Source organism: Physella acuta, unplaced genomic scaffold (genome assembly GCF_028476545.2).
Source record: "Physella acuta isolate Inbredline_101_S28 unplaced genomic scaffold, ASM2847654v3 ptg000362l, whole genome shotgun sequence".
Classification (NCBI taxonomy): Eukaryota; Metazoa; Mollusca; class Gastropoda; family Physidae; genus Physella; species Physella acuta.
Window position 1 is genome coordinate 211,725 of NW_026731881.1, and position 22,474 is coordinate 234,198.

Here is a 22,474-nt window from a genome sequence, read left to right on the forward strand (position 1 = left end):
CAGGGAAAAAGGAGGGTGGGCCGGCCAAGGAAGACATGGAGAAGAACGGTTGAAGAAGAGGCGAAAGCAGCTGGGCACACATGGGCACAGATAAAGGGGGCAGCCCAAAACCGAGTCCGATGGAGATGTGTGGTTGCAGCCCTTTGCTCCCCAGGGGCCACAAAGGAATGATGATGAGTCATCAGATTGATTTATATTTGATGTCAGATTGCATTGTCATCGGGTCTTGACCCGATTCAGAGAAACTGATCGGTTAGAAGTGCTCGAAATTTCACTTGCCTGTTTCAATGTAGAAATACAGACAGAGGAAACTTGTAAAAAATACATAGACATCACTACTAAGAAGTGCGTTTAAAAATAAAGTACAGACTACGATCTAGTAAATAGCTGTAATATTTTGGCTCTATTTAAAAATTCTTTACAATTGAGTTGAAAATCAACTTAGATAAAAGGTAAATCAGGTGGCGTACGCATGGTGGTCATGGTTCATTGGACGGTATAGAAATCTAAACACGCCACCGATCCGCTTCAACTCGCCCGCGAGGTTTAGAACTAAATCAAGGACGTCGGGCACCAAATAGCATTCAAATAGTATTCAAATTGTTTTCAGTTTTTAAGGAATATTTGTATAGATTTATGTCCAGTCCCTTTAGTAGTTTTAAAAATATGAGATTGATCTAAGTACCCATCTGTGTTGGGTGTTCTCCGATTTGAGCCTGGGATCAGAGCTCAGGACTTTTGGGCCAGCAGTCGTGCGCTGTACCACCTATTGTAATTAAAAAAAGAAAAATAGGCCACACACCGTTAGGCCTAATTAGTAAGTTTGTAATTTCTTTGGCGCCTAAGATATATTTATCTTAAGATTATAAGAAATCATCAACTTATGGAACTAAAACTTTAGACGATTGTGGATACGTGTGGCGGCGTATGGGTGGAAGTGGGGGATGGCTATGTGGACATCACAATCAACGAATGATACTCTGTATTGTTTATAGCAAAAACAAAACTGCATAAACAATATAGGCCTGAAAGCAAATACGGCAGTGCCCGTGTTATTTTAACCCAATGGGCAATTATGTCACGGGAGACATATTTAAGCCCCATAATACGGTAATCAACATTTAGGCCGAAATTAGGCTTTAACAAAAATATAGGATATGAATCTGGTGTGGACTCTTTATAATTTAACATTTTAAACACACTTACAGGCCTTTACTTTTAGTAAACGTTAACATTGGGTAGAGAGGCCGGGGATGGCGTTCTTTAAATGGACGCCTGTGTAAATCCAACTGTTTGTGGGCCTCATAAATGAATGACACCTAAGAGGATGGAGATGTGGCTTTATGACGCTAATGTTGTGCTTACTGTTTTTAGATGGGCCTAGTTTAACCTCTGTATGTTATTAATAATTTCCTACATACAGTGGTTTGAAATTCTCTTTTTTTCTTTTTGCGTCTGCATTCAAACAAGTGCAAACAGTCTTTATCGTCTGCTTTATAACGACATTATAATATTCTCATGGAAATTTATGTTTATTCAATGCTAGTCTGCATTTCCAGCTTTCTCATGTTCAATATAAATACTTGAATGACAATCAAATAACTATATGTTATGATTCAGCGGTCGCAAACTTCTACAGGCCTAAAGTTAACAGTAATATATTTAGTACTGCTGACGTAGCGGACGAATCTCGCCTCTCTGTTTTGTTATTGTGTGTGTCGCGTTTGTAGGTGGAGGTGGGGAGGGGGAAAATATAATCTTGCTAAAAATGAGTACATATTGGTTAGATGTTTGCATACAATTTACCGCTCATTGAACATAATTTACAGCCTTTTAGATTAGAAGTTTTGTAAATATCCGTGTCGAATGTTCCTATAAGTTATATTAATCCATTATTATCTTGAATAGAATGTTGATTAGCAGATATATATATATATATATATATATATATATATATATATATATATATATATATATATATATATATATATATATACGGTGGCCGGAAAGAATCGCAACGGAAAAAAGCGCAACGGAAAAAAGCGCAAAACAAAAAGCGCAACGGAAATAAGCGCACACGGAAAAAAGCGCAAAGAGAAAAAAGCGCACACGGAAAAAAGCGCAAAGAGAAAAAAGAGCAAAGAGAAAAAAGCGCAAAAAGAAAAAAGCGCACACAGAAAAAAGCGCAAACAGAAAAAAGCGCACACGGAAAAAAGCGCAAAGAGAAAAAAGCGCACATGGAAAAAAACGCAAAGAGAAAAAAGCGCAAAGAGAAAAAAGCGCAAATAGAAAAAAGCGCACACAGAAAAAAGCGCAAACAGAAAAAAGCGCAAACGGAAAAAAGCGCAAACAGAAAAAAGCGCAAACGGAAAAAAGCGCAAACAGAAAAAAGCGCACACAGAAAAAAGCGCAAACGGAAAAAAGCGCAAACAGAAAAAAGCGCAAACAGAAAAAAGCGCAAACGGAAAAAAGCGCACACAGAAAAAAGCGCAAACAGAAAAAAGCGCAAACGGAAAAAAGCGCAAACAGAAAAAAAGCGCACACAGAAAAAAGCGCAAACGGAAAAAAGCGCAAACACAAAAAATGCGCAACCAGAAAAAACTACGAAAAATGTGCAAAAGAGAAATTTAGCACAAATACCTATATCGACTAGAGGACACATTTATACATGACTGTTAGGGCTGCTGTAAGAGTGTCGTGTTTGATCACGTGATCTACTACCATTTAAAGCGTACCACTACCATGTTCATTCCCCTCACCAGGATACAGGCGATAATCGCTTTACACAATGCCTATTATTTTCTTGGTCAATAATTATTCAACTACTATTCTCGTATAAATAAACATAAAACTATCCTTGAAATCGACATTACACGAAGTATCTCTCACATTCTCCCTAGTCCGAACTACCTAGCTTGCACACTTGTAAAAGTGTATGTTTACATGTTTTCATTACCCTTCAAACAATAGTCTATTTTAGTTATATTGAGATTAAAGAATGTAAATATATAGTACACACAATTCTGTAGAATCGGAACGATTGGGAGGGAAGTGACATATAGCGCAAGAAATTTAGAGGTTAGGTAGGGTATAATAAATGGTGGGGTTAGGAAAGTTAGGGGGTCCATTCTCTAACAGGCAGTCTATGTCTCTTTCGTACTTTCGTGTTGGTTTATTGTCGAACCTGTCCTCACCTCACATCACAACAGTTGGGTGACGCTTACCGTGTAATGTTAAAATAAATAGCATGTAATTGAGTTAGTTCGAAGTGAGTTTTCATACTTGCCCAACGCACTAATTAAGATTGTCGCAAAATAAAACATATATGTAACATATGTCAATGATGTCAATGAATTTTCATTAAAAAAATGCACAGATTACGAAACTAACGAACTTCGCCGATCCTTTTTCGGTGGGTAGGTAGGTAAGTTGGTAGGTGGGTAGGTGGGTAGGTGGGTAGGTGGGTAAGTGGGTAGGTGGGTAGGTGGGTAGGTAGGTAGGTAGGTGTGTAGGAGGGTAGGTGGGTAAGTGTGTAGGTGGGTAGGTAGGTAGGTAGTAGGTAGTAGGTAGGTAGGTAAGTGCGTCATGATGTGAAATAATATTAAATACATAATTGTTATTTTGGTGCGAATGAATGTTGTTGCGAGAGATATGAGAGATATGACGAATACATGTTAGATGACGCGGATGAAAGAGAGTGAAGTTTTGCCATAGGAACGGGTAGTTATGGTATGCAAGCTAGGTAGTTCGGACTAGGGAGAATGTGAGAGATACTTCGTGTAATGTCGATATCAAGGATAGTTTTATGTTTATTTATACGAGAATAGTAGTTGAATAATTATTGACCAAGAAAATAATAGGCATTGTGTAAAGCGATTATCGCCTGTATCGTGGTGAGGGGAATGAACATAGTAGTGGTACGCTTTAAATGGTAGTAGATCACGTGATCAAACACGACACTCTTACAGCAGCCCTAACAGTCATGTATAAATGTGTCCTCTAGTCGATATAGGTATTTGTGCTAAATTTCTCTTTTGCACATTTTTCGTAGTTTTTTCTGGTTGCGCATTTTTTGTGTTTGCGCTTTTTTCCGTTTGCGCTTTTTTCTGTGTGCGCTTTTTTCTGTTTGCGCTTTTTTTCCGTTTGCGCTTTTTTCTGTTTGCGCTTTTTTCCGTTTGCGCTTTTTTCTGTTTGCGCTTTTTTCTGTGTGCGCTTTTTTCTTTTTGCGCTTTTTTCTCTTTGCGCTTTTTTCTCTTTGCGCTTTTTTCCGTGTGCGCTTTTTTCTCTTTGCGCTTTTTTCCATGTGCGCTTTTTTCTGTTTGCGCTTTTTTCTGTGTGCGCTTTTTTCTTTTTGCGCTTTTTTCTGTGTGCGCTTTTTTCTCTTTGCGCTTTTTTCCGTGTGCGCTTTTTTCTCTTTGCGCTTTTTTCCGTGTGCGCTTATTTCCGTTGCGCTTTTTGTTTTGCGCTTTTTTCCGTTGCGCTTTTTTCCGTTGCGCTTCTTTCTGGGAACCATATATATACATATATATTGTATATAAAACGTCCGCAAAAAGTTTCAGCCTCGGGCCCCGCACAAGCTTAATCCGCCCCTGACTACAAGTGCGGCGATGATGAAATGTAATAGTAGTATGTAAATGTGGTATTTGTTTATGCGCTATACATATAACACGGGGCTGAAGATATTAATAAACTAGATTATATATATATCTATCCTAATATATAAAAGCTCTCTCTCTCTTTCTCTTTCTCGCAAAATATTTTCAGAGGCTATGATATCAGTATTTCGATATATGGAGAACTTGATACGGACTTTTGTTGAGAAGAGTATGTTAGATTTTTAAATGTAAAACTAAATTTTAATTAAAGAAGAAAAATAAAAAACCGCATATTCGAATGTAGAAACACATTTTTAATTATGTAACCGGAAAAGTGTTTTTGGTTGTGACAAGAGCGCAATAAACAATGACGTCACATGCCATATGTTTAGGAAAGAACAACACTAATGGCGTCATCTTCCGATTTTAGAATATATCTAGACTACCCGTTATCTAGTTAGATAACTGTGGGTTTCGGGGTCATCCATATATGTCATCACGTCGGTCACTTATCATCACAAAATAACAAGAACCCACATTCAAAAAGACGTATTTTATCATTTAAAAACACCGATTTCGGCTGAGCATGGGTCTGACCACACTATCCTTCATATACTGACGTCACAGGTGACCTACTAAACTCTACCTCACCTGCCCAGTGTCCCGCCAAGTCTCAGACAACATATTTTTATCATTTAAAAGAACGATTCCGGCCGAGCATGGACACGGGGCAGGTGAAGTAGAGTTCACCTGTTCCTGTGTCCTTAACATATAAAAGGACACTGTAGTCAGACCAAAGCTCGACAGAAATCAGTGTTTTTAAACGGTAAAAACATATAGCACGTGACTTGGCAGGACACATGGCAGGTGAAGTAGAGTTGGTCAGGTGTAGAGTTCACTTGTGACGTCAGAATATAAAGAGATAGTGTGGTCAGGCCCATGCTCAGCCGAAATCGATGTTTTAAAAGACCAAAACATGTCTGAGTTGGCGGGACACTGGGCAAGTGAAGTAGAGTTGACCTGTTTTTGTCACCTCAGCATGTGAAGGAAAAAATTAGTCAGACCCCTGTTCAGCCTAAATATGTGTTTTTAAAGGACAAAAATGTGTGAAGTCTTTTTGGATGTAGGGGTCTGGTTGTTTTGTGACTATAAGAAGCGGTGGAGGGGAAGGAAAGATGAAATTCGTCAAACAAACGTTGCTATTTATGGATGAACCCCCCTCCAAAACCCATAGTTATCCAAGGATAACGGTTAGTCTAGTTGTAATTTAAAATGATGCCATAATATTAAATCAACTTTTACTTTTGATTACTTTGATTACTTTCTTTTATAAAGAGTATAACGTGTTGCAATCGTGCACAAAAGTCACATGAAATTTTGACAGTTTTCACCGTTTTATTTCTCAGTACTTCGTCATATACGGAGTATAGGGGATTTATTTTAATTAAGCGAAAATTCTAAACCCAGATTTTTCAAACTTATGGCGGTTTACGTGTAATCTATTCGGAAAAACTAAACTTTGCATTTCTGTCCGTATGTGTGTGTGTATGTGTGTGTGTACGTCCGCAAAGACGATAACTTGAGTATCTTTACAGCTAGGTTGATGAAATTTCATATATAACTATTATGTCAAATTTGTAGTTCTGTATAAACTTTTCAGCGATTTCCAATAACCGAAAGTGGGGGTTATTCTTCTTTTTAGATTTTCAAAAGCCTATAACTTAAGTGCTTTTTTCAGATGAGTAAATGAAATTTTATAAGTGATTATAAGATCTAATTCTCCGCCTTCTGTAAAATTTTGAATAATTTCAGTTGAAAGAAAGTACTAATTTACGCTATTTCAGATTTCTCGAAAAACGCATGTGAATGTAAAAAGTACCAATAATATTGAGCACTATTATACACATATTGTTTGTCGTTCACTCGGTGCGCAATTCTTTATTTACGAGATTCTATTCTATTTTTGAAAAGTTTAAGTAATAAAAAATTGATTAAAAACCATATCTATATCCCGAGTTGCCATCTCCCGTAAAAAAATAGTGTTATATTAGAATATTCTAGAATGTTTAGGGGAGATCACTCCAGGTTTACTTTTAATTTGCTGCATTGTTTTTAATTATTTGTTATATTACTACTTTTTGTCATCATAAAAAGAAGTTTTGAATGATTTCATAAAATAAATTCGCCTGGGTTAGGGTTAAAAAAATAATTAACATACAGTTGGATTAATTTTATTGTTGAAGTAGAGTTAAGTTCAGTTAAAATAGGTATTTATTAAACTAAGTTTAGATTGAGATTAGGTGCTCCGATAAGATTTTTTGTGGAATTATTATTTGTGACTATTATACGTTAGTTATTCAAATAAATGAGCGTATTAGCTAATTGTTCTGAGTTAAGTTAAAAAGTAAGTCAAACAATCTATTAATAAAACGCTATAAATAAATTTAAGCTGTTAGCGTAGGCAAAATTAAAAGTCTTTATAGGCTATTAGTTTAAGATGTGTGACTAGCAGAAAGAGACAGTGAAATAAAGTGTCTAAAGACTGAGCTTAACCTGTAAATTACGACTGGGCATTAAAAATTACACCCAGCATATAACCCCAGCACAAATAACTACAGTAGGACGTTACCCCACAATCCACCCACCGCACATTTAGACAAAGAGATAAAGATGTAGGTATAGGCACAGTTAAATGAATTGGTAAGGGATACGAATAACGATAGGGAAAAGGAAAATAGATACGGAAACGAATAGGGGTATCGATATGGATAATGTTATAGAAATAGGGATACGGATAACAATAACGATAGCGATAACAGTAGACATAATGATAATGATAGGGATAATGAAAGACGGAAAAGAGAAAGGAATAATTATAGTAATAGTGATATGGATAATTATAGGAATAGTGATTGAGATTGGGATGTGTGTCTGTTTATAATTATGTTTGTGTTTGTGTTTATTGTCGAGTTTGTGGTTGTGGTTAAGGTTAGTGTTATGTATATTGTCTAAAGCGTCCATATTTACACAGGTATTTAATTCAAAACTGAATATATCTCCTATCTGAATGTTTGTGAACATTTTTCCGAGATCAATATCTTCAGTAATTTGTGTAGAGCTTATAAGATTCGTACTTGTAAAAATATGCTGATTATATTGAACATATAAATTACATTTTATTTAAAGTAGTAAGTTAAAATAAAGAGAATAGAAATATACATTAGATTACGCACCAGGAGAAGCAATGCGTGTTTACCATTTTAATGGTTAGTTCACTTCAAAGCAAGCATTGCATCCAGACGCAACTACTATGGTTGTCAATTGAAAAATTAATTTTAAAAATATGCAATATAATGTTTTATCTATAGCTTTAACAATACATTAAAAATGTTATTAGGTTCCAACAATACTATAAATTTTCGAAAAATTCTCTTCACATATCTACGAAATTGAAAATTTGAAGAAATTAGCTGTTTCATTCATATTTTATTTAGATCTACTTATCAAGGCGTACAGTAAACTTTTACATTTTTTTCGGCCAAAATAATAAAATAAATAAGTTTAAAAAACAACGTAAATACCAATGAATAACTAGGTTTTATTGGAATTTTATTTAGTTCGGGCACATTAAATATGTCGGGAATTCAGTCTTTCTCTTAATTATTTCAGAAACCTAAATCAGTTATATAAGTGTTTGTTACTTGACAATGGGATTAGAAAAACTAGAAAATAATAGTGTTTATAATAATATTAGATTTTATCTTTCTTATAGATTAACTTGATTTATTATCGGAACACTCTGATGATTTTTTTCTTTTTAGTTCTTTCTTTGCTTTGTCACAAGCCTCTTTCAATGTGTAGTTACTCACATTGCGTTTTGACCAATTATTTTATAAGATGCATTTCTCAAACAAGTAAAGAAATTTTGAAAAGATTGACATCTATAAGATATACGAGGCAGACAAAGTAGAGTTCATTTGGTTCAACAATCAGGTACTCATTAGAGCTTAATGTAGGGAGGGACATCTTACATGCTTGATCTGGATAATAAGGACATTTTGGCTCGGATTGACATTTTGTCCATTTTCTCATTTCTTGTAATATTCTATGTTTAAAAACTAAAAATGAGTAAGTTACTAATTTTTTAAAACCAAATTATTTCACACCTAAATCGGTTTATGCTTTATTTTTTTTTCAAAAGTTATAATAAAATAGCTTAATTTCCATAAAGAATTGTAAGTTAAGATATCAGAAAAGTTTCGCCTGTATCAGTAGCGTAGCGAGGGGGTGGGGGGTGGGGGGGGGGGGACATATGTCCCCGGGCGCCGACCTTAGGGGGCGTCAAAATGGGTTGGAAAAATAAATTGAAAGGTTGAGGGGGGTGCAAATCGAAATCTTGAGGGGGGGGGGTGCAAATCGAAAAGTTTGTCCCCGGGCGCCGGGAATGGTCGCTACGCCTCTGGTCTGTATAAGGTATACTATCATTCAAAGGTAGTTAAGACTAAACTTTACGCGTGTGTCGATGACACAATAAAAACCAACAAATACCACCAAGGCACTGATAACACAATATGAGAAAGAGCAGGCCTACTAAAAATGATCTTGAGATAAGAAATGATGACGTAAGAACATCATTTTAGGTGTGCCTAAATATTCATTGTATACAGATGCAAACGTTTAGATTGATAACAGATTACCTAACGTTATTTAGTGTGCTATTTTCCTAATCAATAAAATGTTTCCATTCCTAATTTTTCGATCTCTTTTTTACTTTCTCGTATATACGAAGTATAGAGAAAGTCTTGTAATCGTGCAAAAAAAAAACAAAAAAAACGAGATTTTTACAAATCTCGACGTTTTACATCTCACTGATACGGAAAAACATAATTTTGCAATCTTGTCCGTATGTCTGTGTGTCAGTGTGGCTGTGTGTGTGTGTGTGTAAACACGATAACTTGAGTACCGTTACAGCTAGGTTGATGAAATTTCATATATAAGTATTTTATCAAAATCGTAGATCCGTATCAACTTTTGAGCGATTTCCGATAACCGGAAGTGGTACTTTTTCTACTTTGAACTTTTCAAAAGCCTATAACTTGAGTACTATTTCAGATAGATAAATGAAATTTCACTTGTAAGTAAAAGATCTAATTGTCTTCGTTCTGTCAAATTTTGAGTAATTTCCGTTGACGGGAAGTACTAATTTACGCTATTTCCGATTTCTCAAAAACGCATCTAAATTTATAAAGTACTAATAATATTGCGCACCATTATGAACATCTTTATTCGGCGTTCGCTTGGTGTGCAATACTTTTTTCTATGAGATTCTATTTTATTTTAAAAAGTTTATGTATTTAAAATGGATTAAAAATCATAACTATATCCCGAGTTCCCATCACCTGTTGTTTTATATAAGATTATTCGAGAAAGTTTAGGGGAGATCACTCCCGGTTTTTTAATTATATGTAGAAAAATATATTTAAAAATATGGCAATTTTTTTAGCGATAGAATTATAGCTATATTAAAAAAAAATGAAGCCGTTTGGAACCATTTTGTTATGCTCAGATTATTATGATCAAGCATTAGTGTTATTAGTTGTTACCTATTTAAAAAAATGTTTTAACGCGTTACATAATTTGTGTTACGTTATATGTTGGAAATGCTGCTTTAAAAAAACAAAAATAGCAATCTAGATCAACCTCTGACTATCGTTACCAAAAGCCAGATCTACGTCCTTCCACACAAAAGTAAATATAAGCCAAAACTTTTTTTGTTAACGATAGTCAGAGGTCGATCTAGATTGATTAGGCCTATATTAAAATGTTGATATTAATTACGCTTTACTTATTATTACAATGGGATATAGCCTAGTAGTTGATTTATATTAAATAATATGACATCCCCTTTCACCGCAACATCCTGACTATACTAATCCCAATTTAAATAAAAATATTTGAAAAATTACTATTGCAATATTAGTAATTTTTTGTTTTAATATGTCTAGCCTTAGTAAAATCAGAAGTGATTTTGTACTTATTTCACAAACATCATAAAATATTCAATTTTGGTTGAAAAACATGCTTTCTGGCAACTACCTAATGGAATCATTTGGAACCAACTTTCCTACCTACTGACTTTGTGGAGATATTTGTTAAGATAAGAGAGATAAAAATCGTCCTTCCGTCCGTTATCGTTAAACAAGTTTGTCTTCGTTTTAAAATTGATAATTATTAAACACGAGCCGACCCGCGGCGTAGAATTGAATACGCCGCTATTTAGTTGTTACAAGCTTTTATTACAAGCTTTTATTTAACTTACTTCCCCTGTATGTCGTCAGTCTGTCAGCCGCCCGATCGAAATTACGGGCATTTCTAACTGACTGATTCGGTCCATAGTTGTTACGTGGGTCAAGACATGAAGACAATGCAACATGACATTCAATTTGACTTAACAGGTTGCCTGCTTAATTTTTTATGAATTAATTAAAATTTTGACCAAATTAGTTGGCAGTCTTACCCAACTATTCCGCACTATTAAACGCGCCTTATCACGTTTATTAGGTGCCCAATAGTTTTTAGTCCTGCAAATGTATTGTAAATAAAATATGGTACGTACTGAAAAAAAATCATAAAAAAAACGTTTTAATAACAAGGTTTTATGTAATAATGCACTAAAAAGTTGAAAATAAATAATTTCCTTTAAATATATAATACACGACTACTTAAATAATTATAAAGAAAAGCGTGGGTCTCTTCCAAAATATTAGTAAAGGTATCAAATAGATAAACTTTGTCTTCATTTTAAAATTGATAAACATTAAAAACGAACCGACTCGCGGCTTAGAATACGTCGCTTTTTAGTTTTTTTTTAAAATTTACTTTCAGTGCTTAATAATTTGTGAATTTGACACAACCAATGCAGCGGCTGAAAATATTTTGCTTTAAAACACATAAGTAGCTTGTGAAGGACGATTATACTCCCCCTTTCCTCTCCCCACCCCCGTAAAAGCAGCCGTCCGTGACGACAGTTTACAGACAACAATGAATAGATCAAGCAGATTTTGTTACCTCCGCTTAGTTTCAAATTGTTTAAAAACTAAATTATCTGCCCCTAATAGCAGTCACTTATTCGACCTGGCTCTACGATTGTAAACATTCGGCGTGAGTCACAGCTCACAAGACTTGTGGGGTTGCATATGATTGCGATATGGTCTGTTGCGCATGCCTGGAGAGCGAGGTAGAGAGCGGGTCGGCTTGCGTGCGATGTGTTGTTCAAGTAGAGAATTATATATATACTAGCCGTCCCGGCCAGGCCCTGCTCTGGCCTCAGTGAAAAGCCTTTCTGTTAAGGACCATTACCTGTGTGTTTAGTAATCATCATATACCCGGCATTGCCCACCCTAACCATAACCAACCAAAAAAACAAACGCAAACATAACGCAAACACAATTACAAATACAAACGAAAACGAAAACCTAACAACAAACCCAACCACAACTACAAACAACAATACAAACACAAAGGAAAAACAAACGAAAAAGCAAACGAAAACAAAAACCTAACAATAAACCCAACCACAACCGATAACACCAATACAAACACAAAGAAAAACAAACGAAAAAGCAACCGAAAACAAACCAAATCCAAACGGAAACCCAACCACGAACACAACACGAACACAACACAATACAGTATTATATAAAATGGTATATCTTTTTGTAGTTTGGTGCAGGTGTCTATAAAAGAGCTTTCTGGTGCGACCGACCAAAACGAATTCCCCCTCGTGCGCAAAAAAGGACAGACAAAACGAATGCGCAAAAAAACCCACAAATAATAATAACCTGCGGGAATTCCCGTTCCCGAATAAAGATATCTTTTGTTACTTCACCTGTCTTTGATTTAAAATAATAATAAGAAAACAGTACGTTCAGTGTTGGAATAAATAAAAGGCAGTATTAAGAATACCAACTACATTCTACTTAATCAATCCCCGCTAATTATGTAATTTTTTTTCCTAACACCAAAACCAAGTAATAAAAAGTAAATTCTCCCCCCCCCCATTTAATGTTTTTTAAAGGGAAGTAACTGTGTTTTCCTAATCAAGTAGCGTAATGAGCACTAAAGGATTAAATGCAAATACATTTCAGACACAATTAGAAATTTTATAAACGTTAATACACTTTTAAAAAAAAATTATGTATTGTTCGTAATTGAAAATTATTATTCTTAGTATGTAAAATAAAAACTTTTTTAAAGACTTTCAATATTAATTTTTTAACTCATAAATTTAGACCATGAGAATTTTATAATAATCCACCACTTGGATCCATAGAAGTATCGGTTTTTTTGTATTTTTCTTTGTAATCCACGACAAACATTTTACAAACAAAAAGAATTGAACTTAATATATTAGATATATATATATATATATATAAATATATATATATATATATATATATATATATATATATATATATATATATATAAATAAATAAATATATATATATATATATATATATATATATATATATATATATATATATATATATATATATATATATATATATATATATATATATATAGGTAGATAGTAGTGTGGTAAAAAATTAATTAATTAAATATTAAAAAAACTTTTTGTAGTGGAAAAAGCTATGCTCTCTAGGATTATATTTATAAATCGTCTTTAATTTTTCTTTACTCTGCTAAGCAGGTTAATTTAATCTAAGATTAAAACTATATTTGCTTTCTTCTAATAAGTTGGTGATGAGTTTTATGGTAACTAATATCTAACAGATGTATGACCTACTTATTTGTTCTTTTTTATTTAAAATAATTCTTGCCGATTTTGTTGTTTATTTTGATGCGATGGTTAAACTAGACGGGGGTAAGATTTTACTTTTTCCATTTTTTGTATTAAAAACACACCTATTGTTTTAATATACACCGTATTAGAACCGAGTAGAATGGAAGAGAAAATCACTCCTCGAAATATACATGTGTGTTAAACTATTGTCACAGAAATAACTTAAACGAGGATAGCTCGGTACCTTCGTCAATGGTAAGCTTTGGGTTGTTCCATTTTAAACTTTTTTTTTGGCGTTCATCTTCCCACGCCAGGGCGTAAAACGGGTTCAAAATCTGGTTTCTAATATAAAAAGTAGATTGTTGAGACTTATTATGGTGTTTATTAGTTCACAAATTTTGGTAAATCATAAAATACATTGATGAAAAGTCAAAATAGTCCGACCAAAAATGTGCGCCTTAGAGTTATATGTTTGGGTGTATGGTGTTGTAGTTGAGAGAGTTAGATGGTGTGCGGGAAGTGTGGTGTCGTGAGGCGTAAGGTGGTGTGGTGGTGTGGCGGGCTGTAGTATATGCTTAATCATGTGTATGGTGTGGGATGAGTGATTAAATTGGGATCGTGGGGACAGTGGGTTGAAGTTTAGGTTAAGGTATTTTTTTCCTAAAACGCAACTTTATAGTCTCGTACATTATATACTGCTGTACGAATACAGTACGTATCACTAGATTAAAATAAATTAGATACTTCGTCCCCTAATTGATTTAGAGTTGATTCAGAGAAATTTCGCTACATTTTTCATGACTGAATCCTAGAAACATCAACCAGTGAGTGAAACCCTGACAGACAGTATTCTCATTTCACTTCATTGTTTTATCATTACTTTGTTTCACCGAGTAGCGTCAAGTATTTTAGAGTACAAGGAATAAAATAAACGAACAAAAGAGAGATGGAAATTTTAATTTTAATTTAATACAAGTGTTTGTTGTCGGAGTGATACATTTCAAGTGACATGTTCGACGTCACTTGGCATGATGCGACACTTGATGTCACTAGTCATACTACAATAAACTTTACAGCAATACATTTGAATCCCAGTTGTTGCAATCATGATACCACGTGATCATTCATCTCTGTCATTGACTCGTCATTTCGGACTGAGCTGTCCAGATTGGACTGCTTCAAGTCTGGAACTGACCTCGAGATCTGTGACTTTCTTCGCTCCCAGAGTAAGATAGCAAGGATGGGAATGTTGGTCAGGATTGACAGTACGTTGACGCCTACATCTAAGCCAGACATGAGGTATCTGCATGTGAAGTCAGAGTAAGAAACATGTACATCATAGACATAGACATATAGATGGACATGGACATGGACATGGACATGGACATGGACCTGGACATGGACATGGACATGGACCTGGACATGGACATGGACATGGACATGGACATGGACATGGACATGGACATGGACATGGACATGGACATGGACATGGACATGGACATGGACATGAACATGGACATGGACATGGACATGGACATGGACATGGACAAAGAACATAGATATAGATATAGACACAGACTTATTTTTTGACGTAGACATAGATGTATACGTACAAATACAAGTACAAGTAAGAGTACGATAACGATAACGATAACGATAACGATAACGATAACGATAACGATAACGATAACGATAACGATAACGATAACGATAACGATAACGATAACGATAACGATAACGATAACGATAACGATAACGATAACGATAACGATAACGATAACGATAACGATAACGATAACGATAACGATAACGATAACGATAACGATAACGATAACGATAACGATAACGATAACGATAACGATAACGATAACGATAACGATAACGATAACGATAACGATAGTGATAACGATAACGATAACGATAACGATAACGATAACGATAACGATAACGATAACGATAACGATAACGATAACGATAACGATAACGATAACGATAACGATAACGATAACGATAACGATAACGATAACGATAACGATAACGATAACGATAACGATAACGATAACGATAACTTTAACGATAACGATAACGATAACGATAAAGATAACGATAACGATAACGATAACGATAACGATAACGATAACGATAACGATAACGATAACGATAACGATAACGATAACGATAACGATAACGATAACGCTAACGCTAACGCTAACGCTAACGATAACGATAACGATAACGATAACGATAACGATAACGATAACGATAACGATAACGATAACGATAACGATAACGATAACGATAACGATAACGACAACGACAACGACAACGACAACGATAACGACAACGATAACGAAAACGATTACGATTACGATTACGATTACGATTACGATTACGATTACGATTACGATTACCATTACCATTACCATTACCAATACTATTACCATTACCATTACCATTACCATTACGATTACCATTACCATTACCATTACGATTACCATTATTACGATTACGATTCAAATTACGATTACGATTACGATTACAAGTACACGTTCATGTTTACTTTCACATATGAAATACCTTATAGCGTCTCTGTCATAGAGTGTACACACGTTTCCGTCCCATATAATACAAGCATCATCTATTAGCTTGCCAAACACATTCGGTGAAGGTATACTCACTAAAATACATTCGGTAGAGGAACACTAAATAAAATACATTCAGTTCAAGTACACTTGATACTTTCAGCTAACTGTAATACATACAGTGAATGTATGCTAACTGAAATACATACAGTGAATGTATGCTAACTGAAATACATACAGTGAATGTATGCAAACTGTAATACATACAGTGAATGTATGCTAACTGTAATACATACAGTGAATGTATGCTAACTGTAATACATACAGTGAATGTATGCTAACTGTAATACATACAGTGAATGTATGCTAACTGTAATACATACAGTGAATGTATACTCACTGAAATACATACAGTGAATGTATTCTAACTGAAATACATACTGCTATTTAACCATGCTGTTGCGTATACAATTTAAAGTACATTACATAAAATGTAGTGTTAAAGATAGGCAAACTTAAACACTGCCTTCATGATTTATAAATCTTCTTTACTTGGGGGTGGATAACACTCCGGTTAAAAGACGATTTGGGGGGGGGGGGGGGCAAATACTCTTTCAAAACGTTTAGAGACACCCATTCAAGAGGGAAATCTGACCGTTTATTCGTTTTGGAAACATTTTTAAACAGCTGTGTTTATGCACAGCCGGCGGCTTAGTTTTTGATTAGCTGTAAAAAAATATATTATGTCTGTTAAGTCTACGCAGGAATTAAGTTGGCCAGTTTTGAAAAAAAAATCTCTTAAAAATACATTGTCGACGTCATTTTGCAGGATTATTTTAAAGAGCGCACATTTTTAAAAAAATTCTTAAAACGTTTCAATAACAAGCTTTTATGTAATAAAAATGAACCACTATTTAAATGACTAAAAAGAAAAGCGTGGGTCGCTATATTTTGTTTTGAATACCTTTACTAGAATTCAAAAAGCCACACACGTTTTTCTTTATATTTATAAAACTTTCTCCTTTGTATTGCATTATTACATAAAATCTTGTTATTAAAACCTTTTTAATGCCTTTTAATATTATTTAATCATCTAGTTTCTCCTTAATAGTCAATAATTATATAAAAACGTGTTACAAAACTTGCTTTTACTGCCTCCTTTTCAGTCCTTTAACTAAAATAAAATAGTGTTGGTTGACTAAAAGCCATGCGCACAAAATGAACATAAAATAAAGCCGGAGTGATCTCCCCTAAAATTTCTCGAATATTCTTATATAACAATACGGGAGTTGGCAACGCGTGATTTGAAATTATTTTTAATCAGTTTTTACATACTTGAACTTTTAAAACTAGAATAGAATCTCGTAGATAAAAGAATTGCACACCAAGTGAACTACAAAAAACCTTCCCTTTGTTTAAATTATACACCGAACGTACTGTTCACTAAATATTATTTGAAATCAATAACAGTTTAGAAGCCACTCCTAAATGTCCTATATCCCATATTCTGCTAGCGTCCCACTTATGGGACGCTTGTAAAAAAAATTGCTACAATTTATTAAAAACTAGTTAAAACACAAATTATTTTTCATTGTATTTGAAAATGGCTAGACTATTGAATTTGTGTGAGTTTTGTGATAAAAATTAATTTAGAAAAATGTCATAGTGCCGGATTTGCAGGACTTGTCAAAATGGCGGAAAAAAGAAAACATGCGCACAGGAAAATGCATATCTTCTAAAATATTAACATTTTAAGTGCAAAATACATTTGAAACTTGTAGCAATACCATATTTCTGTCTGATAAAAATTTAAGAATAACAATTTTTTTACTGCTTCGTTATATCAAGTGTACAACAAGCGTCCCATTAGTGGGACGCTAGCAACGAATGGCCCCATATAAATTGTTACACAAACGTCACATTTGGGGTGTTAAGTAGTATTGCTAGATATTTAATTCTGACCTTGACCTATATTTATGCAGATTGTTACACAAACGTCACATTTATTGGACACTAGCGAGAAAAAAAGATGCAAATATTTATGTTAAATGGCTATTTATGGTGAAACAATTGTTGACTTTGTGAACTGTTGACTTTGGGGTGTTAAGTAGTATTTATAGATATTTAATTATGACCTTGAGCTATATTTTCTTATATATTATTGTATTAAAAAATTGCAAATATTGAAAAACTTACATTTTATTTTTAAGTTTTCAGAATTACACTTACTGAAGAATTTAATACCACTGAATACAAACTAATTTAGTATTGCTGTAAATTTACTAGCGCGTGATATTAAAATTATAACAAACCAGAATAATAACAATGGCCACGATTTAGGTGAAATGATTCAGTCATGGGGGTTGGTTAACTCTCTTCATATAAGAGAGCTTAAGCTACATATAGCAGAAATGTGAATTAGCTGTGTACAGTTGTCATGCCCCAATAATATTCCCCTCCAAAGGTTCCCGATACCAGTTTTACTTTGTTAACTTTTTAAGGAGATTCCTGGTGTTAGATTGGGAGCTGTTTGCATAGTGAGGTGCACACATGGATGAGAGCCATGAACACTCAATACAAGCCCCCAGAGATGGATCCGTGCCCTAGAAATAAGATGTCTGATGTCCTAATGTACGCCTGTGAGGGGGGGGGGGGGGAATAGCGAGGGTAACAAAAGAGAAGATGGCTGGATGACATCTGGGACTGGACCGGATCATCTTTTGCAACTTCACTGAGGGCAGAGTTTCTTTCAGGCATCATTTCGGAGGGGGGGGGGGGGCTCAGTCCCCAGAACAAAATGGAATTTATATACAAAACATACTTTTACCAATGTCCACCCTTCCCCTGAAATTTAAGTCCCCACCCCTGAAAATTTCAAGTACGCCCCCCAAAAAATCAATTATTTATATTTAATTATATTACAGTTTCGGTGAATAATAACAATATTTGTGATCATGTGTGTATAATTAGATGTATTAGTCACAGCTTTACTTATTTCCAAGTGTTTTTCACTTTGATGGATGCTAGATTGAAAGAAAACTAGACTTTTGAACATAATTTCTGCATTTTAGACCATGGTATGGCTAACCCAATTGATCATTATCAGTATTTTTAGCTGTCCTAAGCAATGTAATCATTGGTCTAACAATACAAATGCAGTATACAGCTTAATTTTCGCGTGATTAGCCATATTTCGTGACAAATGATTTTATTTTTCAATAAATGTACATGGGGCCGTTCGTTGCTAGCGTCCCATTTATGGGACGTTTTTTAAAAAAAAAATCGATATTTAAAAAAGTATTGATTAAAAAAAAAATCCATAGCCATTCCTTCATTCAGTGCCCAAAAGCTAAACCATAAAAAAAAATTATAAAAATTTGAGACCTTGGGATAATATGGGATATGTTTACTTCTACATTCTGTTTGCATATAAGCTTGGGGTATAATAGTCGTTCACGAATTAGAAAGGTTACTATAGTCCTTCACTAAGTTATATATTTCCTAAACCCGGGCAAAGCCGGGTATATGATGATTACTAAACACACAAGTCATGGTCCTTTACAGATAGGTTTTTCGCAAAGGCCAGTGCAGGGCTTGGCCGGGACGGCTAGTGCTTTATAAATTTATATGCGGTTTTAGAAAAATTAAAATAGCGTAAAATGCTACTTTGGTTAAATGGAAATAACTTAAGATTTGGTAGAAAACAAAGAATTAGATATTTAACTTATATGTGAGATATCGTCTATCCATCAGAAACAGTACTCAAGTTATATGCGTTTGAAAAACCGAAAGTGGAATAAGTTCATATTCTGGTTACGCAAAATTGCTGAAAAGTTGATACACAGAACTACAAAATTTGATATAATACTTATGAATGAAATTTCCTCAACCTAACAGTACTGGTACTCAGGTTATCGTATTCATAGACACACAGATACACACAGATACACACACATACACACAGAACAAAATTGCTAAACTAAGTTTTTCAGGCTCAGAGATAAACGTCAAGATTTGTGAAAATATCGATTTCATTTTTTTTGCACTTTTACAATATTTTTTTTATAGCTTACATCGTATACGAGAAAGTAAAAAGGCATTAAAAATAGCGCGGTAAATAGTACTTTACTCACTAAAAATTAATTAATTCATAATAAGTTTAGAATGCACCCAATTAAGTTAAATTAGATATCAGATTGCATTGTCATTGTGCCTTAAGCCACGTGCCAAGTTTGAAACGAATCGGTCAGTTTCGAATCGGTAAGAATAAAAAGGAGTAAAATAAATGATTTTCTTAAAATTCTCACTAAATTATATTAATAAAGGTATCCAATTAATTATATAGTGAACCATATTTAAATAGTAGCTTATCTATAATTTAAGGCTGGTGGTAGTGTGTCAATCGTTCCTTCAGTCGTTCCGTCATCCATCGCTAAAGATTTTGGATCCATAAAAGTAAACACTTAAGTATGCAGTGCTTTAAATTGCATTGCATCGTCTTATTATAAAAGTTAAAGTAGGGTTAGTCTGTATAACATCTTAAATTTATTTTATAGTAGCCACAGTTTTTCTCTTTCGCATAACGTGAAGAAAATGTTAAATACACGCGCACATATTAAACGAATCAATCTCAAATAATATTATCACTTAGATTCTTGAAAAAATGTATACATTTTAATAACAGTAGGGTAAAAAAATTAATTACTTAAATGTTTAATAAGTATGCCAGGGGAGGTAATAAAAAAGTCAACACACGTTAATAAAAATGTGAATACAAATTCCGTGGACATTCAAGAAAGTATTATTATTGGAATAAAATAATTAGCATCCATTGATAATGTCGTGCGCTAAGGTAGGTAAAACAAGGATATTTTATTTATTTTACACAATGAATGTACTGTTTACTAATTATTATTTTTAACCAATAACAGTGAAGAAGCCGCTACTAAATGCCCTCTATGTTTACTTCTATCTTTCGGTTTGCAGACGAGCTGGGGTTTTTTTTAGTCCTTCGCAAAATTGAATCAGACGAGTCTGCCGGAGCCCCAGCAGGGTTCGATTTTGCACGATTGGCTATCCTGTGGTCGATATGGGTTAAGGTTAGGATTAGCCCCGCGCTAGGCTGTGAGCATTATGCGTTTATGTTTACACTTAAGTTAGTGTTTACGTTGTTTGCGTTTGGGTTTACGTTTGTAGTTGTGTTTAAGTGGGGATATACAACCAACCAAAACCAAAACAAAAATACGCAAACCTAACACAAACGCAACATTTGTGTTTATGCAATGCGTTGTTGTTTGCGTTTAGGTTTGCAGTTGTATTTGAGTTTAAGTGTTGCGTTTGCGTTAGCATTTGTGAATCCTTTTTAGGTTGTGTTTTTTGCGTTTGCATTGTGTTTTTTGTTTAGTTGATGTTTGTGTTTGCTTTTGCGTTATGTTTGTGTTTTTTTTGTCTTTGTGTGTTGTGTTTGTGTTTCTGTTTGAGTTTTTGTTTTTTGTTGTTATTTTTGCGCTTGCGTTTGTGTTTTTATTTTTGCATGTGTACGTGCTTGCGTTAAATTTTGTTTTCTTTTGTGTTTGTGTTGTGTTTGCGTTGTGTTTGTATTTTCTTTTATGTCTGTGTTTAGTTTTGTTCTGTTCCGTAGTTGGAACATTTGAAAAAAAGATTCCCCATGGCGGAGCACGGGTATGCACCTGGTTATTATATATTTAAAGAAAGGATGTAATAAAACTTAATCTTAATTAAACTGGCATTTGAGGTAAAAGTTATTTTTAAAGTACCCTAAATTATGTGCTCATTAATCCCGTTGATTGTGATTTATACAATTTTCATTGAACAGAAACGTCAAAAACAAAAAAAAAATACAACAACGAAAAAATAAATGCAAATATAAGCATTTCATCACAAATCATAATTACAAACATACAGGAGATAAACACAAAAGCAATCAGAAACGTAAGCTCATACTTAATCGGAAAAATAAACACGAACGTAAACGCAAACATAAACAGAAACCTAAAAACTAGAATAAACGCAAACGCAAGCAATAACGCAAATAAAAACAAACAGAAACAAAATCGCAAAAATAAACCCAAACAACAAAAAAGAAAAAAATGCAAACTTAAACGCGAACATACATGCAAACCTAAAAGCAAAAATAGACACAAAAGAGAAACTTAATGCAAACATAAACGCAAATGTGAATACAATGTTAAAAGCAAACAGATTAAAACAATACAGCAAACTGAAACATAAACGTTAACGTAAAAACAATAAATACAAACGCAAATATCAAAGAAAACATAAACACAAACTTAAACGCAAACAGAAATAGAAACACAATCATAACGTAGAAAATCATGCAAACGTAAACTCGAACATTAACGTAACTTAAACATAAACACAAACAATATCGCAAACGTGAGGATGAATTAGCCTTTTGCTTGGCCTATTTTCTTTACCGTCGTCATTGTAAAGATGGCTGCCGAAAACGACGA

General features: G+C 34.0%; 1 protein-coding gene across 1 annotated transcript in view; it reads right to left on the reverse strand.

The window, feature by feature from the left end:
- Nucleotides 1–14,352: 14,352 nt before the first annotated feature.
- LOC131941462 (solute carrier organic anion transporter family member 3A1) overlaps nucleotides 14,353–22,474 on the reverse strand; it is a 33,958-nt gene continuing 25,836 nt past the window's right edge. The window contains exons 15-16 of the mRNA XM_059300737.1: nucleotides 15,976–16,075; nucleotides 14,353–14,701 (exon numbers count right to left, since the gene is read on the reverse strand). Coding sequence (XP_059156720.1) covers nucleotides 14,503–14,701; nucleotides 15,976–16,075 — 299 coding nt within the window. The 3' untranslated portion in view covers nucleotides 14,353–14,502. The remainder of the gene's footprint in view (nucleotides 14,702–15,975; nucleotides 16,076–22,474) is intronic.